Here is a 19,662-nt window from a genome sequence, read left to right as displayed (position 1 = left end):
ACAATAAACTGCATACATTTGAAGTGTACAATTCAATGAGTTTTGACAGGCATATCCCTGTCAAATTACCACCACAAACAAAATATAGAACATTTCCATCATCTCTGGAAGTCTCACACCCCTTTGCACTTCATCCTTGCCTCTACCTCGGCCCCAGAAACCACAGATCTGATTTCTGATGTTACAGGTCAGTTTGTATGTTATAGATTTTAATATAAATGGACTCATAGAGCCTTTTGCTACCAGCTTCTTTCTCCTACCATATGCTTTTGAGGCTATATAGTTGTGTTATATTTCTTTCTGTTACCAAGTAGCATTCCATTATACAGATAGACCACAATGTTTTTCCATTCACCCGCAGGTGGATATTTAGATTGTTTCCAGTTTGGGGCTATTGTGAAGGGTGCTGCTGTAAACATTCACGTCCAAGTCCTCGGGTGATCCTGGGCTTTCATTTCTCTTGGGCAAACACATACCTAAGAGTGGGACGGGTGGGTCTCTTGGTAAGTGTTTAATATGTACAGCTTTTTAAGAAACTGCCAAACAATATTTCGTAATGGTTGTACCATTTTACATTCCCAGCCGCAGTGTCAGGTGACTACTTTTTACCACGTAGAGAAACACCAGTATGTTAGTCAAGAGGACAGAAGAGCAGCCCAAGTCAAGTCGGCCACGTGACTGCTGTGGTTTATGTCCAGTTTACCACGCAGCACACTAATTATGCAGCCTAATTATTCAGAGCTGTGCTCGTAGATGTGTTCAATTACACCGTCAGTCACTCTGGGACACTCTCGTTCACTTGTGGCTTTTTTTTTTCTTTATTCTTTTTTCTTTTCTTTTCTTTCTCTCTCTCTCTCTCTTTTTTTTTTTTTTGATGTTGTGTATAGTTCAAAGTCATTTTTTGTTGCATTTTAGGGGGAGGTAATTTGGTTGGTTTGTTTGTTTGTTTATTTTTAGAAGCAATACTGGGGATTGAACCCAGGACCCTGTGCATGCTAAGCATGCACTCTACCACTGAGCTATAACCCCCCACACACTATTTTTTTTCCAATGAGGATATACTGTAAGCTCCCTAGCAGAGTTTATAATGTACATGAGGCTAGCAAACACATAGACACACATCTAACACACACACACACACTCACACGCTCACAGTAACCTGGAGCACCTCTGGGTAAAGCAAACTCTGGAAAACATCCAGCTCAATCATGGTGACCTATTAAGAGTATCTTCTAATCTATCTGCTCCTCATCCCCCACATCCTGAGAAGAGGATTTAAAAATAAACTTTTAATTTGAGAATAGTTTTAGGTTTGCAGAAAAGTCTCAGAGATAGTACAGAGGTCCCTTTTACCCCACACCCAATGTCCCCTCTTTCTGTAATCTTATATTAACTGTTGTCCATTTGTCACAACTAGTGAACTAATGTTGATCCATCATTATTAACTCATCCAGGTTTCCTTAGTTTTCACCTCATGTGCTTTCTGTGTCCCAGGGCCCCACATTGCACTGGGTCTCCTTAGCCTCCTCCAATCTGTGACAGTTTTTCAGTCTTCCCTTGTTTTTGATGACCTTAATGGTTTCGAAGAGTCAGGTTATTTTCAGAATGTCCCTCAATGTGGGCTTGCCTGAAGTTTTTCTCATAGTCAGACTGGTCATGGGTTTTGTGGAGGAGTCCCCAGAGGCAAAGTGCCAAACCCATCACATCAAATAAAGGGACCATGCTATCAACCTGATTTGCCCCGATGATGACCTTGATCCCAAATGAGGTCGTGTTCATCAGGTTTCTCCACCATAAAGCACTGTCTCCCTGCACCTGCACCTGCACCTGTCCTCCTTGGAAAGACATCCCTACGTGCAGCCCACACTTAAGGGTGGGAGTTCTCCTTAAGGAGAATTAGCTGTATAAATTATTTGGAATTCTTCTGCACAGATTTGTCTCTTTTCCTCATTTATTTCATCAATTGTTTATATCAGTGTAAACTTGTGGCTATTTGTTTTCTACTTTGGGTTATAACCCAACACTATGTTATTTACTTTGTTGCTCAAATTGTTCCACTTTTGGCCATTGGGAGCCCTTTCCTTTGGCTCCTGTGTCCGCTTGACAAGCCCTACCGTGTGTGTGTGTGTGTGTGTAGCCCTTCCTTGTGCTCTGGCACCAGAAGATGGTCCAGGCTCACTGGTATGCTTTCTGCCCCAGCCCTAGAATCAGTCGTTTCTCCCAGGAGCCCGGGCTCCTTCTACTGGGGAGTGATGTTAGGAATCCAGATCTGACACTGACTGTGCTCACTGCCACTGGGATGTCCTTGCTTCTATGCCCTCTCGACTGACAGGGCAAGCAAACACCGTGAAGCTGGTAACCTGTGTGTGTGCATATCTGTAAATATCTCTACATATTAGCCCTCTGCTACGATGGTAAGCTAAGCATGAGTTCATGCTGCTGTCCTCGACTCAAATCCAGTACCACAGATGGATTATTCTGGCTTTCCCCCTTTGCTTGTTGGTAACCTCCCACTCCAACAGCAAGAAAACCTGGCTCCCACGATCCACTGACTTAATTGTTCAATTCCAGTGGGCATGGATAGTGTGATTTCAGAATTGTTAACCCATACCCCTGTACAGGGTTCTTTTGCCTTTTGTTTTACAGACTCTGCTCGTTTCCAGAATTACTTAAGTCAGCATCTTTTTCTTCCATCCAAACCTCTTTTTTCTGGCCTGGGTCTCCCCCTCTCCTGCCAATAAGCCTGGCCTGTGGGGCTCCAGCAGTGATGTTCTTTGTGGGGACTTGATCCCCATGCCCCATGGAGTCTTATCAGTCCCCTCTGCCATCCCTGAACTGAGTGACACCTGCACCCCAGAACAACCCAACTGAATCCCCTCAATCCACCTGCCAAGCTCTGTGACCCTCAGGGGTGGACCTGGCCCCAGGTCCAGCTCTGGTCAGTCTTCACTCCCGTCTGAGGGCCACTGTGCACCCCCCCAGGACCACACAGCAGGGCCAGCCACTCTGGGCCCTGGCCAAGCTGTCCAGCCATCCTGCTGGTCCACCTGGTAACTGGGGCCTTCTCAGGTTACTCAGAGGATCACTTTGCCTTAGAAACTCCAGCTGTCACCGCGGATGCATCAGTAACCGATGCCAAGGCCCTGAGCAGCAGGGGGCTGACAACAAGCAAGTGTCCCCAGGGGTCCCACAAGCGCTGGGCTCTGTCACTGCAGCCATTGCCATCACCAGGAAAGAAGGTGAGCAAACCTGGGGGGGTGGGCAGGGACGGCACCCAATATTCTGGGACAGGCAGCCCTCAGATGCCTCCCTCTTATACTCAGTCAGCCCTGGATTGGGGCTGGATTCCTGTTTCCAGGTGAAGGTGAGGGAGGAGAGAGTGGCCCAGATGGGGAGCTCCTAGGGGGTGAGAGAGAGTTTAGGTCAGTCTGCAGGGCGGGGGACACACCGGAGGGCTGGACACAGCTCAAAAGCCCAAGGGGGTTCCGAATGCTGCCAGCATCTCCCACCCTGTGGGCTCCACAGGCTGAGTGTAGACCTTAGGAGTCATCTGCTGTGGCCTCTGATAGGCAGCCCTGACACAGGGTGCTGATCCAAATAGGTGTGCACATGGTGGGGGAGCAGATGCCCACACCCCCAGCTCCGAGTTTCCAGTCAGCTCCTCTTTGATTGTGGAGGAGCTGACTGCTTCCCTCACGGTACAACAACTGATCTCAGGCCCCTCCAAGACACAGTGATGCCTCCACCCAACCTGGGTCCAGTGGACCCAGGAGTCCAGTGCTGCCACCATGTGACAGAATGAGTGTCCCCAAGGCTCCACTGTCACCTGGCAGAGGACGATGAGGGCCCCTGGGGTGGGCTTGGGAGTGAACCAGCCAGCCTTAGGTGTGGAAGCCTCCACCCCACCCAGTGTGAGGAGCTCGCACACTGTGCCCTCTGGTGGCCAGGTGACACAGGTTCTCATTGGATGTCACTTAAGGACATTTCCTCCCAGCCCATAATGCTGTTGGAAGCTGGGCCTCCTCCTAGCTCCCAACTCCAAGGGCTCTAAGAAGTGTTCCCCAGATATCCTGGGAGAGGCCAGCCTCCAGGAGGAGTCAATGGGAGGGTGACACCAATAGGATGGGTGAGGATGTCTCCAAACATCTGTGGAGGGCTGAGGGGCACTGAGACCAGGGTCTTCAAAATCCAGCCCTCAGAGGTTTTAAGCCAGGGTCAAGAAGTCCTCAGAACTATGGACTCTTCCCCAGAAAATCAAGCCTTTATATCACATATTACCTACAATTTCAGAGGCTACTCATTGGCTCCTGTAAAGAATCCCTGCTCTAAACAGACATGGGAAAACAGACACATAGACTGTTCCATCCAGGACAGTCACCCTTACCTCCCCATGATGTGTTTGTGTCTCCAGGCCACAGAATCCGTCCACTTTTGGAGGATAGAGGCATTTCCCCTCCTCCTGATCCTGTCCTAGAGCCAGGAGCCCAGAGACCCCAGATCAGCCATACCATGCTTCCCCAAGGAGATCAAGAGAGTCTTACAATTCAAAGGGCAAATAACCGTTAAGTCAGTAGGAATTTGTGAGCTCATATCACATGGAAGTTGGTGAATTTCAGGCACAGCTGGATCCAGGAGGTCAGATGATGGCTTATCCACATGGAGGCAGAGAGAAAGTAGAGACCCAGACTGGTACATGCCTTAGGTCTTTGAGCAGCGCGCAGCCCGGCGGGCAAGGCTGCAAGGAATCCCCTGTGCGGTCTCTCTCCCTGTCCAGCTGCACGACCACTGCTGCCATGCCGGCCACCAACCAGGGCTGGCCCGAGGACTTCGGCTTCCGGCTGGGCGGCTCGGGTCCTTGCTTCGTCCTGGAGGTGGCCGAGGGGAGCAGCGCGCACGCCGGGGGTCTGCGGCCCGGGGATCAGATCCTGGAGGTGGAAGGGCTGGCCGTGGGCGGCCTGAGCCGCGAGCGCCTCGTGCGCCTGGCCCGGCGCTGCCCGCGTGTGCCGCCCAGCCTGGGCGTCCTCCCTGGCCCTGTCGGCGGCCCCGACACGGGATCCGATCCCGCGCCCTTGACCACAGCCTTGCGGCCCCCACGCTCCAGCCGCGGCCTCTCTCTGGGCCGCGAGCTGCTGCGCCTGGCGGGCCGCAAGCACCCCGACGCCGTGCACCGAGAGCGCAGGCGCAGGGCCCAGGAGTTCAGCCGCAAGGTAGGGCGCGTAGGGCGGGGCGGGGCGGGGCGGGGCAGGGCAGCAGCGGGTGGGGCTCTAGGGGCGGAGTTCTAGCGGGGCCGTGGGGCTGGGCACGTCAGGGGCGGGGCAGACCCTTAGGCCGGGAGTGGGCCTGGAGCTGAGAAAAGTTCTAGGCACAGGTTTACTGGAAATGTAATAATGCTCAAGCTTGAAAGCCCTCTACCTTATTTTCTAATTTTTGTTCCCTTGTTGTTTGGGAGTTGCTTTTCTTTCTATGGAGGTAATACAGATGTACAGTAAATACATTAATTAACTGTACAGCTCAATAAAATTTACATAGGTTTACACCGTTATAACTATCATCCTGATCAGAATGTACATTAACAGAACATAGATAATAGTAGAATGCAGAACCCGGACTAATTCCTTCACCCTGGAAGGTTCCCGCGTGCCCCTTTCTGTGTCTGTCTGCCCCATCAGGATGTAGCCACTGTTCTGACCTCCATCGTTGCAGGTGACTTTTGTCTGTTTGTGAACTTCATGTAAATGGAATTACAAAGCATGTACTCTCTGATGCTGGGCTTCTTCACTCATCTTTACAGCTGTGACTTTCACCCACGGTGTGGGTAGCAGTGGACCATTCTTTCATTGCCTGTATTAGTAACATAGGGTCTTGCTCTGCTGCAGCTGCTATAAGGTTCTATCAGAGACTGAGCGGCTTATGAACAGCAGGGATTTTTTTCTTACAGCTCTGGAGGCTGGGAAGTGCAAGAGCACAGTGCCAGCAGATTCAGTGTCTGGTGAGGACCCGCTTCCTGGGTCACAGACAGCTGCCTTCTTGTCATGACCTCATGGAGTGGAAGGGGCTGGGGGATCTCCCTTTTATAAGAGCACTAATCCCATTCATGAGCGCTCTACCCTTATCACCTAAGCATCTCCCAGAGGCCCCATCTTTGGGGGTTAGGATTTCAATATATAAATTTTGGGGGGAACACAAACATTCAGACCATTGTACATAATGTTCTTTTTTAACAGAGCCACACCTATTTCAAGCCCCCACAAAACCGAGATGTGGCCCTGACTTGCACAGCAGTCTGGCTGGCAGGTTGGCTACAGGAAGCCCTGGTTTGGGTCCCCCAAACCTCCAAAGGTGTTTCCTGTCAGACTTTGACACAGATAGGCTCTGAGGGGTCTCATGTGGAAAGTTACTGCTTCCCTGAGGACTGAGAGTAAGGAGCCTGGAATGGCCGAGGCCTCCAGCCACAGGAGGAGCCCAAGGCCCGAGTCACCTGCAGGAAATTAGGAGTGACCACCAGGAGAGGTAGGGACCCGGGGCTGGGAAGGAAAGACTGAGGTTGGAATTGGCCTTGGGCCAGAATCCCAAGAAATCTCTAATTTGCAGGTGCGTAGTCCATTACTGGACAAATCCAGGCAAACCCAGGAAGCCTGGATGGGACACACTTATGGAGGATGAGGCTACCCGGTATGGTCATCTCTCCCTCAGGCCACTGGCCAGGTCTCAGTGCAGCAACTGCCTCAAGCCATCCACCCTCGTACACCTCCTCCAGGGCCTTCAGATGTGGTCTGAAGGCCCTCATTTGGCTGAGATGCCAACAGAACAAGGGAGCCAGGAAATCGTCTGGAGCCCAGACATTCCCCTCTCCCTGCCGAGGGCTCAGGCCTGTTAGATGCCAAGCTCAATATCCTGGAAATTCAGTATCTGCTTGGTAGTTGGACGCTTGAATTCAGACACCCTTCCTTGTCCTCCATGGGGGTGGAACTGCTCAGTCTTCCCTTTGGCATGGCTTGGTCATGGGGTTTGGGGGCCGTCGGGGACCTGGAAGCTCTGCTGGAGTTTGGCTATTGTAGGAATGGCTCCCAGTTCTCTGTCCAGGTATCAGATCCCCACCCACCTGGCCTCCTCCAGCACCTAAACTTAGTCCAGTCTTCACTTCTTCTAAACTGACCCCCCCCCCCCAGGAGCCTCACCTCCACCAGGCACCCTGGCATGACCTCTTATCTGGGAAGGACCCCACTGGAGCCTTTCAGCCCCAGGCCCCCAAGCAGGTCAGCCTCTGTAATAACCAGGTTCCCTCTCACACATACACACAGGACTCAGCTCTTGCCTTCCAAGGTCCAGCTCCTCAAAAGGTGTGACTTTCTTCCCATCCCCAGAATAGGCTCTGTTGTTATAACGTCAAACATCTCAGTGCCTTTGCACCCACCACAGTTCACTTTTCACCCGTACCCTGGACCTCTAAGAGTCCAGGTGACTCTCCAAGGTGGCTGACCTCTACATGAGATGCCAGCATTCCAGACTGCTCCATCTCAACGTGAAGTTCCAAGATTCCCCATAGACGCAGAAGTTTTGTGCCTCAACTCAAGGACTTCAGGGAGGAAGTGAACCACTGCACCTTCAGTCGATGCTCATTGGCCAGAACTAGTCACACTGCTGCTCCCAAAGGGTGCTGGGAAATGTAGTCCTCTATGAGTCCAGGAAGGAAGGGAGACCTAGAAATATTGGTGATCACTAATCTGCCTTAATCTATTCCAGCTGCTGTAACAAACTACCACATATTGGGTAGTTTATAAACAACAGGGATTTATATATTTCTCACAGCTCTGGAGGCTGAACATCTGAGAACAGGGTGCCAGCACGGTTGAAAGTGGGCCCCTTTTAGTTGCAGACTGCCGGTTTTGTCTTCACATGGTGAAAGGGGCGAGGAAGCTCTCTGGGGCTCTTTTATAAGGGCACTAATTCCACGCACGGGCCCTCCACCCACATGACTAATCACCTCCCAAAGGCCCGACCTCCTAATACCATCACCTTGGACATTAGGTTTTCAACACATGAATCTGGGGGGAAATACAAACATTCAGACCACAGCAACTAGTAAAGTCTGCTGTGATCCCAGGTGACCTGCCATAGAACCAAAGGTCTGTCCCAGCCTCCATCCAGTCCCTAGAGAGTCGGAAGGGAGCTGGTCAGGCTCCCCAGAAGGGCAGGGTGGACACACAGACTTGGCCAGGAAGCACGACCAGGGTGGTGACCGCTGAGGGAGGAATCAGACCAGCTGCCCAGGTCAGCCGTGGTGCCGTTTCTGGCAAGAGGGAGTGGGGGGCGGTGGATTCTGGTTAGAGCTCACGAAACACCTTGACAAATCCCCAAAACAGGCTGTCTCAGGAAGATCAAGGGCGTCTTTGGGGCCCCCCCATCGGTTTTCAACAATCAGCTCTCGGGTTCTCACCAGTACTCTCCCTGCCCCAGTTTTTCCTTCTTGAAGAATCTGATATTTAATAGAAAATCCATCGGTGCCCCATGATGGTGCCTCACGCTTAGATGTAGGTTGAGAGCATCTGGGTAATAGCTGACACCAAAACCACGCTGTGGCAGCGGCCCCGGGAGGGAGGAACTATTTTTTCCTCTTCCTTACATAAAACGTCTTTCCGGCTAGCCATGTTCTCCTTTGAATTGAGGCTGTGACTGACTTTGATTTCAAAACCACTCACCTTCTTCTGTCTGGTGGGTTCTCGAGAAGGGGTGCCTGGTACTGCACCGAGAGGGAAAGCAAGGTTGGAGGGAAAATTGCAGGAAAATTGCAGGAAATGTAGCTTGAGAACCGCCAGCCACTTGCAACTTTCGGTTCAATTCCATAACCATCCACTCTGTTCACTGAGCCCTACTGTGCATCATGCGCTGTGCTTAGGGCTGGACAGGAGTTGGACCTCAGATCTGGGTCTCAGGCCATCATGTCTGGTGAAAGAGACCATAACACAGACTTACGATGTGCGTGACTAGGACTCAGGCTTGCCCAGAAAGTGGCCTCTGGCTGGATGCCCTCGGAGCCCCAGCTAATCATCTCTATAGTGTCACTATGTCTGGAAAGCCTTCCTTAATCTCTTGTGTTACCATGTAGGAAGCAGTTGGATATACAGTTCTGAAGTTCAGGAGCAAGTTCTGGGCTGAAGATCAAGTTCTAGGAATCACCATCTGGGGCCCTTGGCCAGAGCAGCGTCATGGAGTGCTTGTGGCAAGTGGGGTGGCGGGGAGGGATTGCAGTGGGTAAGGCCAGCTGTACGCAAATAGCAAGTGTAGGCAGAAGAAAGAAGAGGATGATAGGGTTATAGGGTCAGGGGAGGACTTCACTTGTTCATAGGTTGGGAGAGGTGTGAACTGAAGGGAGGAGGCGATAGAGACACTGAAATCCATGCATGTGGAGTTATTGACGATTGCTCTCTGATGGGAAGGGCTGGGGAAACATCTGCGAGCAGGACCTGTGGGGAGCCTGCTCTCCTGTGTGGACATGCCCATGGGGAATGGGACAATGTGCAGGTGGCCAAATCCACCCCCTTTTCCCCCTGGTAACCATAAGTTTGTTTTGTATATCTGGGAGTCTGTTTATGGTTTGTAAATAAGTTCATTTGTGGTTTTTTTCCTTTAGATTCCACATATGAGTGATATTACATGGTTTTTTTCTTTCTCTTTCGCTTACTTCACTTAGAATGATGATCTCCATGTCCATCTATGTTGCTGCAAATGGTATTACTTTATTCTTTTTATGGCTGAGTAGTATTCCATTGTATAAATATACCACAATTTCTTTAACCAGTCATCTGTTGATGGACATTTAGGCTGTTTCCATGTCTTGGCTATTGTAAATAGTGCTGCTCTGAACATTGGGCTGCATAAGTCTTCGAATTATTTTTCTCCGGATAGATGCTCAGGAGTGGGATTGCTAAATCGTATGGTAAGTTTATTTTTAGTTTTTTAGGGAACCTCCATGTTGTCCTTCATGGTGGCTGCACCAATTTACATTCCCACCAACCCTGTAGAAGGGTTTCTTTCTCTCTCCAGCATTTATTGTTTGTGGACTTTTTAATGATGGCCATTCTGACTAGTGTGAGGTGATACCTCATTGTACTTTTGATGTGCATTTCTCTAACAATTAGCCATATTGAGCATCTTTTCGTGTGCTTGTTGGCCATCTGGATGTCTCCTTTGGAGAGATGTCTATTTAGATCTTCTGCCCATTCTTTGATTGGGTTGTATTTATTATTATAATTTTTAATGGAGGTACTAGGGATTGAACCCAGACCTTGTTCATGCTAAGCACACACTCTACTACTGAGCTATACCCTCCCCCATCATGGTTTTTAAACAAGGACCTACGGCATCAATCTCTCTGGCCAAATAGTACCATATTGCATCAAATCTGAAACACAATCAATCACAAGATGCACTGTTTTATTTACCGCTAAGAAAGAAAAATCCCTGCAACTCATCGAGGATATGTACTTCTTTATCTTCTCATCACTTAATTTGTAGTAAGTGAAAGAGGACTTTTAGACTTACTTGGACTTATTTAGTACCAGTGAAGCACATAACTTGGTGGAAGTAACAACATGAACACCTATGACCAAATTCACACATGCACAGGAATGACAACTAGCCGTAAGACACGACCTGATCTCAGAGATGTTAAAATTTAAAACACACAAAAAAAATGCTCACCCTAGCATCAGTGGTATCTAATATTGCAGAGTATGGAGTGAACCTGGCTATAAAACAACAGAAGTTGACTCCACTAACTTAGAAAAGGAATTTATGGGAGGAACAGTTTGCAGAATCAACACTGGAGATCTAGGCGTAGGACCGAGAAAGGATGGGCAACCCGGAGCACAGCTGTCCTAAACATCATTCAGGATGAGTCTGCTCAGGGGTGCGCTACAGGGCTCTGCCACTGCCCTGACAAGCTTTGTGTCCCCACATCTCTACATCATTCCTTCAGGAGCCAGTGCCCTAGGAAAGGGCCTCTGATTGCCTGAGGCTGCAACATAAGGACCAGGGTCTTGCCTCCCACCTGGTGTGTGGTTTCCTCCCTTCTTGGCTGGATAGCCAAGGAAATTCAAATATCCCCTTAATGGATGTGCTACAAGTATTTAGCCCATGATGCCTCCAACGTCTCAGTATTATAAACCACACATAGGTGAACCTCTTCACCTGTATAGCGTTGTGCACTTGTCTTGTCAAGGATACGTTCCCAGATGCAAGATCATTGGGAAAACGCTGGGTACATTTGAAGGCTTTGGACACTCTTACCAGGCTACTTGTGTCCAGCGGTTGCACGGGCTCCTATGAGTAGATGTGCTTTCAGCAGCTGGTTTGTACACAAAGGAGAAGAAAACAAAAGTCCAGAAGGAGCACTGAGGAAGAATTCGGGCTTTTTTGCGGAGCCAGAATGCTCTCTGTGGGATCTCTCAGGGAACAGTGTGGTGGAAGGGAGTATTTTATTATAATAATAGCAACTAGCAATTACTGAGTGCCTAGTGCATGTTTAAGCTCTTGTATTGATTCCTCCGATCCTTACAATATTCAGTAGAAAGGCTGTCTCTGAGTTTGAATCCTGACCCGATGGCCTTTGGCAAATCACCTCACTTCCAGAAGCCTCTGTGTCCTTAAACATAAAGTGAAGATACTGGCCACGCCCACCTGGTAGAGCTGCTGTAAGGTTGAAATAACGTGATCTGGGTGAGGAGCTCATAACAGGACCCAGGTGGCACTCCCACATCAGCTGTTTTGTAGAAGTGAGCGATTCCCTGGTGTTCTGCCCCGGGACCCTTGCGGCCATTCATCAGACCCTCCCCTGCAGGTGGACGAAATCTTGTGGGACCAGCCATCAGCTAAGGAGCAAGTGTGCGCTGCACTGAAGCAGTTTGCAGCCGAGCAGCGGGTGGACAACCTGGTGCGGGCGCTCACCCTGGTGCTGCCCCTTGAGGCCCGTGGGCCACTCCTGGAGAATCTCAGGTAACTCATTTGGGGGCTGGATGGGCAGGCAGGGTGTGTCTGATCAGGGGTGTCCCCTCTCCCATCACCGCTGCAGATGCTGCTGCTGCTGTGTGGCCCACTCCTCACTAGACCCCAACACCTCTTCAGCCCCAGAGCAAAGGTGGGCCAGTGGCCCTGAAGGCTGACCCCAGGAGGGGCAGCTGTTGGCTCTACTGGATGCCAGGGCATCACTTGGACTTGGAGTGAGAAGGGAAGGCCTGCTGACCGTTGGGCTGGGATAGGCTGCAGAGAGGACCCACCTCCTAACCTGAAGTCACAGTCTGCCGAGCTCTGTCCCAAAACTGGATCACAGAAATCTCCAACGTGACACCAAGATACTCCTAGCTCTTCCATGAGAGGGAGTAATGACAATGTGAAGGCAAGGAAGCCTGGGGCTGTGCTGTGTCAGTCCTCCTGTCCTACAAACAGTGTGTTCTCTTTGCACTTTGATAGACAATGCCAGCTGTGTGCCAAGAACCTCATCAGGGCCCTAGAGGAACACTCTCTCGCTGAATCCCACCAGCACTATTATTATCCCCATTTCACGGAGGGAGACTGAGGCTCAGAGAGGTTAAGGGGCTGGTCCAAAGTCACACAGCAAATGAGTAGCAGCCACAAGAACATGAACCAGCTGTCAGTTCAGTTCTGGACCCTCTAGATTTATCCTTCAAGGGAAAAAAAAATCTGATACGTCCACACCTGGAGTGGCCTGGGAATCTCGAAAACCCTCCCACCCCCACCCCTATCTTGCCAGAGCCATGCCCTGTACTACACAGCTTGGATCAGGCCCCCCTTGGGGGTGGGGATGCATTCCCTGCCAGGATCCTGCCAGGCTGGTTCTCCACCTCCTGCCACCAGGGCCCCCGATTGCTCCCCCACCCAGCCCCTCCCCCTTCCTGGGCTCAGCCCACCCCCTCCCCTCGCTGCCATTCACCCCGCAGCCTGTCCCTCCCTCTGGGCCTGGCCAATGTCAGGGACTGGGCTGGCCACCCCCACGCCCCAAGACCGGGCGGAGCACCAGGCGCAGCATCTCAGCTCTGCAGCGGAGCACCAAAGGCCACCGAAAGAGGCCACCATGAGCTGCCTGGGGTGAGTTAGGGGCCTACCCCTTGCTGGGAGAATCTGGAGAGAGAGGAAAAAAAGTTATTTCTAGCGCCGAATTTGCAGTGGAGATGATGCTGGCGCTGAAGGCTCCCTGGGGAGGTGATGGATGGGCAGCCCCCAACCCCGCCCCTCCCAACCAGAGCTGGGCCAGGGGTCGGGCGGCCAGGCTGCCCCCTGGGAAGTTGGCCTGCGTGTCTCAAGGCTGCTAGCAGCCAGACTCAGCTGGAGGCCCTCTCGGTCCCCCTCATCCCCCTTCTGCGCTGCCCGGACTTCCATCCCTGCCGCCTCTGCCGGGCCAGCCTGCCTCCCGGGACAGCCCCCACGCCTGCCTTTCCCGTCTGCAGCTCATCCCCAGGCGACCAGCAGTGGGTCAGGAAGAGCCAGGGTGGAGGAGGCCCCCCCTCCTTGGGTGTGCTCGACTGAGAGCCCGGGAAGCGGGAACCCTGGACACCCGGGGATGCCCGGTCCCCGCAGCATCCCCAGGGCGCTACTGGGAGAATGAACAGCAGCCTCTGCTGTCAGCGCGTGTCAAGTGTGACAGGAAAATTGGGGAGGCTGCTGGAGGAGGGGGCGGTGCCCAGCTGGGCTGTGCAGGGAGAGGGGTGCCCTGGCAGCGTGGCTTCAGCCACCCATCCCCCACTTCCCCACCCCCACCCCCAAGCTCCAGTGGCCCAAGGACAGAGTTTCAGGGATGCAGTGGTGATCCCCATGCAGCATCTTCCAAAGAGAGCTCAGAGAAGGCATGAAGGAACCTCAGACACAGTGTTCTGTGATTCTGAGGGCTAAGCACCAGCCGAGGGGCAGCTGAGGGCAAACTCAACACTGGGCAATCAGGGCAGGCTCCTCGGAGGAGGCAGCAGGTTCCAGTGCTGTGGCTCAGGCAGTGACCAGTGGGGTTTGGCAGTGTGTCCTGTGGAGGTGGGAAGATACTTCATCAGGGCCAGGCAGCTAGCCACAGAGGTGGACCCCAGAGTGTCAAGGTGAGGGTGATGCCATACAGCTCCCAGCCCCAGGTACCCAAAAGTGGCTAGCTGTGAACCACCCTGCCTTGTGGTTCACAAATCACAATTTGGCCTCTGAGAGGTGCCCTCTGTGGCCAAAGCAGAAGGCTTGGGGAGAAAAGTGAAGGAGTAGTGCGACCGTGAAGCTGGGCCACACAGCTCGGCAGCCACTAGCCACACATCGCTATTTAAAATTAAATATAATGAATATAAAATGCAATTTAGTATTCAGCTTCACAGTCTCACCAGCCACATTTCCAGTTCTCAGTGGCCACATATGGCTAGTGGCTGCCGTATAGGAAGCACACATATAGGACGTGTCCATCATCATCTTGGGCAGCGTGGCCTCATCCTCTCAGCGTGACTGTGAAGGTGAGATTTGGGTCAGGGGCAATAATGCAAGTACAGGGTCTCATCTTTCCTTATAACCGCAGTTAATCCTGTGGCTCAGAGCCTAATTTGGGTCTGTCCCCAAAGGGATCCCAATTTGACGAAGTGATAAAATGACTTTCTAATTAGGACAGGCCAGGCTGTTTGGAAAACGTGACGCGGTTGGGAGGGAACAGGAAAGCAAAGTCAGTTTTGCTCACTGCTAGTGTTTCAGGAAATATACAGAAAGGGGGAGGGACTGCAGAGGAAGCAAATGAGGTGATGGAGGGAGCTGGAATTCTGAATCCTGGAAGACCTAGCTTCACTCACTGGCTGGGCAACCTTGAGCAGGTTAACCAACCTCTACAGTTTATTAACAAAAATGGGGTTAGTCATTACTAGGTGTCCACAGCAGGGTTCTTGGTAGGAACGTGTATAAAGGAACTCCACCAACTGCAAGCAGAAAAGAGATTAGTTGAGGATCTGGGGATAGAGTATGAGTACCTCCTTCACCCTCTTGTGCTTTAATGATAAGTGTCAGAGACACCATCATTCAAAGTTATTGGGAGAATTCTGTGACACTCTGTGGGAGGAAGTGCTGGGCTGCTAGCATGTGCTCAGTTAGCATTGTTTTTCCCTAGGGAAGGTCTCTTTCTCCCTAGAGAGGTTTCTCAACCACGGCACTATTGACGTTTGGGGCCTGATGATTCTCCATTGTTGGGGGCTGTCCTCTACATTGTAGGATATTTAAGAGCATCCCTGGCCTCGACTCAGATGCCAGTAGCACACCGCCTTCCCATTTGTCATTTTGTGACAACCAAAACTGTCTCCAGACAGTGCCAAACGTCCTCTAGAGGGCGAAGTCACCCCTGACTGAGAAACACTGGCCTAACATGATCTGCCTTTGGTACTCTCTTGCTGAGGCAAACATTTCAGCAAAGGCCAGCCTGGCCCACCCCGTGCTGCTTTGGGTCATCTGGTCAGATGCACCAGCTGTTGGCCCCTTGGTGCCTTCACTGTGCTGGGGTAGTGGAGGGGGGAGCCTGGCCCCAAGGCAGCATGTGCACTGCTGGCTGGGTCTGGATTCAAGCAGGAGCATCTACTATGTGCTCATGTCTCCAGTGCCCGCAGTCCACACAGGCTTCGGTCAGGCCTGGTTCTGGATGCTGGGCCATCACATCTGCTATGAAACAACCAGAAATGCTCTACTGTGATGGGATGGCTGTGGGCCTGTGGATGTCAGGGAGCTGTGCTCACTGTGAGGGTTTTTCAGACATTTCTCTTCCCGGCCAGGCTGAGTCCAGGCCTGGGGAGGACACAGAATGAGGACTTGCTCTGGCTTCCTGCTGCTACAGGGGAGAAATGCAGCCCTGAGAGGCCATGCCAGGGTGGTGGCCTTGCTGGGGCCAGGCATGGGGGGCTGGAGTGTGTTGGGTGGCATGGCCTGGACAGGCACAGAGACTGACTGTCAGGTGTGCAGGGGCCTCCCTGTGACAGGCTGCAGGAACCCACAGGCAGGACCCTGTAAGATCTTCCTGCTAAAGACTAAGATGGAGGCAAAGTCCCAGGGGTTTCCTGCCTCTGCCATTCCAGCCTGTCTGGATGGCGGCCGCCTCCTGGTGGGAGAGAGCCTCATGTGGATGTCCTCACTGATGCCCTGTTCTGGCTCCCTGGCATCTGTCCTTTGGTCCTCAGAACTCAGATTCTCACCCTTTCCGACCTGAAGCCAGGACTTGGATCCGTGAAAAATGACAATGCAGTGGTGTCCCTGGGGTCTGCTCCTGCTCTGATTTCCAGGGAGTGGCAGGTCCAGAGTCAGAGGAAGAGTCCAGACTGCCTTTCCTGTTATATCTCCATCTCCTCCTCTAGGTGGTCCTCCCCTCTCCTCTCTGGGTAGGACATACTCATCTCAGGGAGGCCCTTTATTCCCCACCACCCCCCTCACCTGGGACCTGCCCCAGCCTGGCTGTCCACTCCTCACTCACCAGGTCTCATTAACTCTACTGCCTGTGTTTTAGAATCTGGCCACTTGTCCCATCCCAACATCCTTCCCTGTTCCCCTCCCAGCCTCAACCCTCCGCTGGTGCACCAAAACCTTTGGGGTCCCTCCCCGTCCTCTTAAATCCTTAGACCCTCCCGTGGCTCCTCACTGTTCTCAGAGTGCCAGCTGAGTGGCTGATAATGGCATTAAAGGCCTCCCTCTCTAGCCCCTTCTCCACTGGAGCTTCTCCCTGGGTGGGTAGAGAGGGTTTCCTCTCTCTGGCCCACATCTGCTGACTCCTTGAGTCCCAGTGCACAGGCCACCTCCTCCAGAAAGCCTTCCCAGGCTCTACAGCAGGCAGCTGGAGCTTCTATACTGCCGAGTTCAGTCTTGCTGCAGCCGGGTTTAGAGACGCACCTGGGTGCAACGGCCCGAGAGGTGGGAGGCGAGGCCAAGCGTATGGGGAGGGACTGATGGAGGGGGTCCAAGAGGAGGCAGTCTGACGGCCTGGAACAGCCCCAGCTCCAGAGAGCAAGCTAAAAGGTCCCCCGGAGGGGCGGGGCGGGGCGGGGCCAACCGGGAGGGGGCGGGCTCCGGGCCGCAGGCCCAGCCTGCTCGGGAGGGGCCGAGCGCGCTTGCCCCGCAGAGGCGCGTGGAATCGCGGCGCCCTTGCTCTGCTCGCGGGCTTCGCCACCCTCTGCCCATCCGCACCGGCCGCGCCGCCGTCGCCGGCTCCAGATGGGGAAGGACCAGAGCTTCTCTCGGCACTTTCGGTAGTTTTTCCCGACCGCGCTCCGAGCCCCCGGGAACCGTGCACCCTGGTGCGACGAACCTGCCTCTGGCTGACCTGAAAAGGGGTGGGGCAGGGGCACTGAGGGGCTTCACGACCCCGGGTGGGCACCTACCGAGCCTGGCTGGGGGCTTGGGCTTGGGAGGGTGGACATAAACCAGAAGGGTATAAAGGGGCAAATTCCTCCCGTTGGGCATCCAAAACTCAACTGCGGCCCTAGGGGTCGGGATTCGGGTCTGGGACCAAGGGCTGGATTGAAAAGCCCTCTTTCCTTCCTACGACTGGACTGATGGAGGGAAGTGGATAGAGAACGTGGCAGAGAATGTGGTGGAGAGAGAGAACCCTATGGGAGCCCCTGGTAGGAATCTGGAGTTGGATTTAGACTTGACCCCCGAGAGAGAAAAGGACTGACTCTGAGTGCAAGGTCATTGTGTGGCCCCGGAAAGAAGCCTGTGGGCTCAGAGAATCCTATAGACACAGCAGGGACCTGAGAGTCCTGGGGTAGCCATGGCCAGGCTGTCAGGTAAAAGGGGCATTGATTGATGGATCGGCCACAGTGGTCCATGAGGCCCCACTACGCCTGGATATGCTGGGTCAGTCATTTCAGAGCAGACCCAGGGCTGGGGTGCATGGGCCAGACTGAGCCGCCTGGAGGGCCCACATCAACCTGGAAGGGCATCTGGCACACCAGGCAGCCTTGGCCTCCATCTCAGCCCCAAGGACCCCGAGGAGGGAATAGGCCACTCAACCTTCTCCTACCTGTGCAGTTGGTGACTCATCCTGGTTCCCACGGGAGAGGGAGGAGGAGGCCTTTTCTCATTGCTCCTAGAGGGTGGTGGGTTGGACCTAGAGGCTGGAGGTGTTGGGCTGATACCTTCTGGAGCCTGGAGTTGGAGCCCAAAGTGTAAGACAGACAGTTTCCAGCTTGTGATCTCTGCTTTGCCTGGGTGTGAGGCATGTGGGCAATGTGCAGACCAGGCAGCTGGAGATGTCAGGTTCTGGAGACCTTGAGTGACCATCTGGGGAATGGGGCTGAGGCTCTAGACTTTCGGGAATTGCTGGGGGTGGGTAAGGACGAGTGTATCGGGTGATGACTCTCCTGGCAGTCGAACAGGCCATCATTCTAGCCTCCTGGTTTCCTGGAACATCCAGATCTGAAGCAAAGCTCACTGTGGGGTGGGAGGCCGGCCCTGATGCACCCTCCTCCGCAAGGACCCACATCCCTGCCCTCCCACCTGGCAGCTTAGTCTGCCCACTTGGCCTTATTAAACCTACCCACAGAGGTCTAGGGAACTGAGTTGGGGGCCACTGGGTGACATCAGAAGGGTTGTATTCCAGATGGCTTCAAAACCACTGCTCCCCCCTCCCCCCACCATGCCCTTGGCACTGGCTTCTGGTACAAAGAACAGGGCAAGGAGTATTGGGATGCAGCCAGGGAGGCCTTGCTAGCAACCAGACCTTCAGGGGCCCCAGAGAGAGACCTGCCACTGTGCTGAGGCCCAGAGGCTGGCCTTCCATCTCAGTGGTGCCAAGGGTCAGCTGTGTAACCTGGGAAAGCTCCAGATCCTCTCTGAGCCTCAGAATCCCCTACCATGGGCCAGGGAGTCCACCATGATGTTAACTGCTGCCATTACTAAGAGCTGTGGGTGGGCCACTGGTGGACCTCCTGTTTACTGAATCATTGAGCCCCGCCCATGTGCCAAGCCCTGGCTAGTTCCTGTGGCTCACAGCCAAGCTACAGGCCCAGCCCTAAGAAGCTTCCAGCCTTGTAGAGGAGACCTATAGGCACCAAAGAAACATTCCAGGATGTGGACCCTGACAGGGGACTTTGGGATCTCTCCTGTGCCTCTCATCACTTCCAGGGTGAGTGCTTTAAGAGCAGGAACCACAGCACCTTCAGCTTTGAAATCCAGCACCTGGAGCAAGGCCAGTGTTGGAGGTTGAAGGGCGAACCCAGTTCAGCTACCAGAGCGGAGATAGTGTACTGGGCAGGGCTGGCAGCCTGGGCAGCAGCCTATGAAACAGGACTGGACGTGGTGGTCCTGGAGCATTCAGAGGAGGCAGCTGTAGAGAGGGCTGGCGGGAGAAGCAAGCTAGGAGCCTGAGAGTTTGATGAGGGTCTAGGGGAAGCGTGACCCCCACAGCGGATTGTGGCTTCATTTTTCTCCAGTAGTGTTGCCCGGAATGAGGCCGGGAGAAAGCGGATGGTGGGGATCCCTGGCTGGGACTTGGCCTGGGTGGTCCAAGGGCATGAGTTGAGGGAGTCCGGGAAAGTCCAGGGATGAGAAGACAGAGGCAAGAGGAGGAACGGGTCCCGGAATCCATGAACGGGTTTTCGGGGCATTGAAGTCCCTGAGGCCAGAGTAATGGGGACAGTGGGAGCGTGACTTTCCCGAAGTAGA

The 19,662-nt window shown here is 53.1% G+C and overlaps 1 protein-coding gene across 3 annotated transcripts in view; it reads left to right on the top strand.

Annotated features, from left to right (window-relative positions):
- Nucleotides 1–4,793: 4,793 nt before the first annotated feature.
- Nucleotides 4,794–19,662, top strand: part of GRID2IP (Grid2 interacting protein) — a 34,392-nt gene continuing 19,523 nt past the window's right edge. For 2 of the 3 annotated variants that reach the window (XM_072943343.1, XM_072943342.1), the window contains exons 1-2: nucleotides 4,794–5,207; nucleotides 11,840–11,994. In XM_072943343.1, coding sequence (XP_072799444.1) covers nucleotides 4,794–5,207; nucleotides 11,840–11,994 — 569 coding nt within the window. Of the gene's footprint in view, nucleotides 5,208–11,839; nucleotides 11,995–17,123; nucleotides 17,244–19,662 lie in introns of those variants that run through there. The other variant, XM_072943344.1, reaches the window with a different exon arrangement.

This window comes from Vicugna pacos, chromosome 18 (assembly GCF_048564905.1).
Source record: "Vicugna pacos chromosome 18, VicPac4, whole genome shotgun sequence".
Taxonomy (NCBI): domain Eukaryota; kingdom Metazoa; phylum Chordata; class Mammalia; order Artiodactyla; family Camelidae; genus Vicugna; species Vicugna pacos.
Note: the sequence above shows the minus strand (reverse complement) of the source record. Positions and strands in the feature narration are given on the sequence as shown.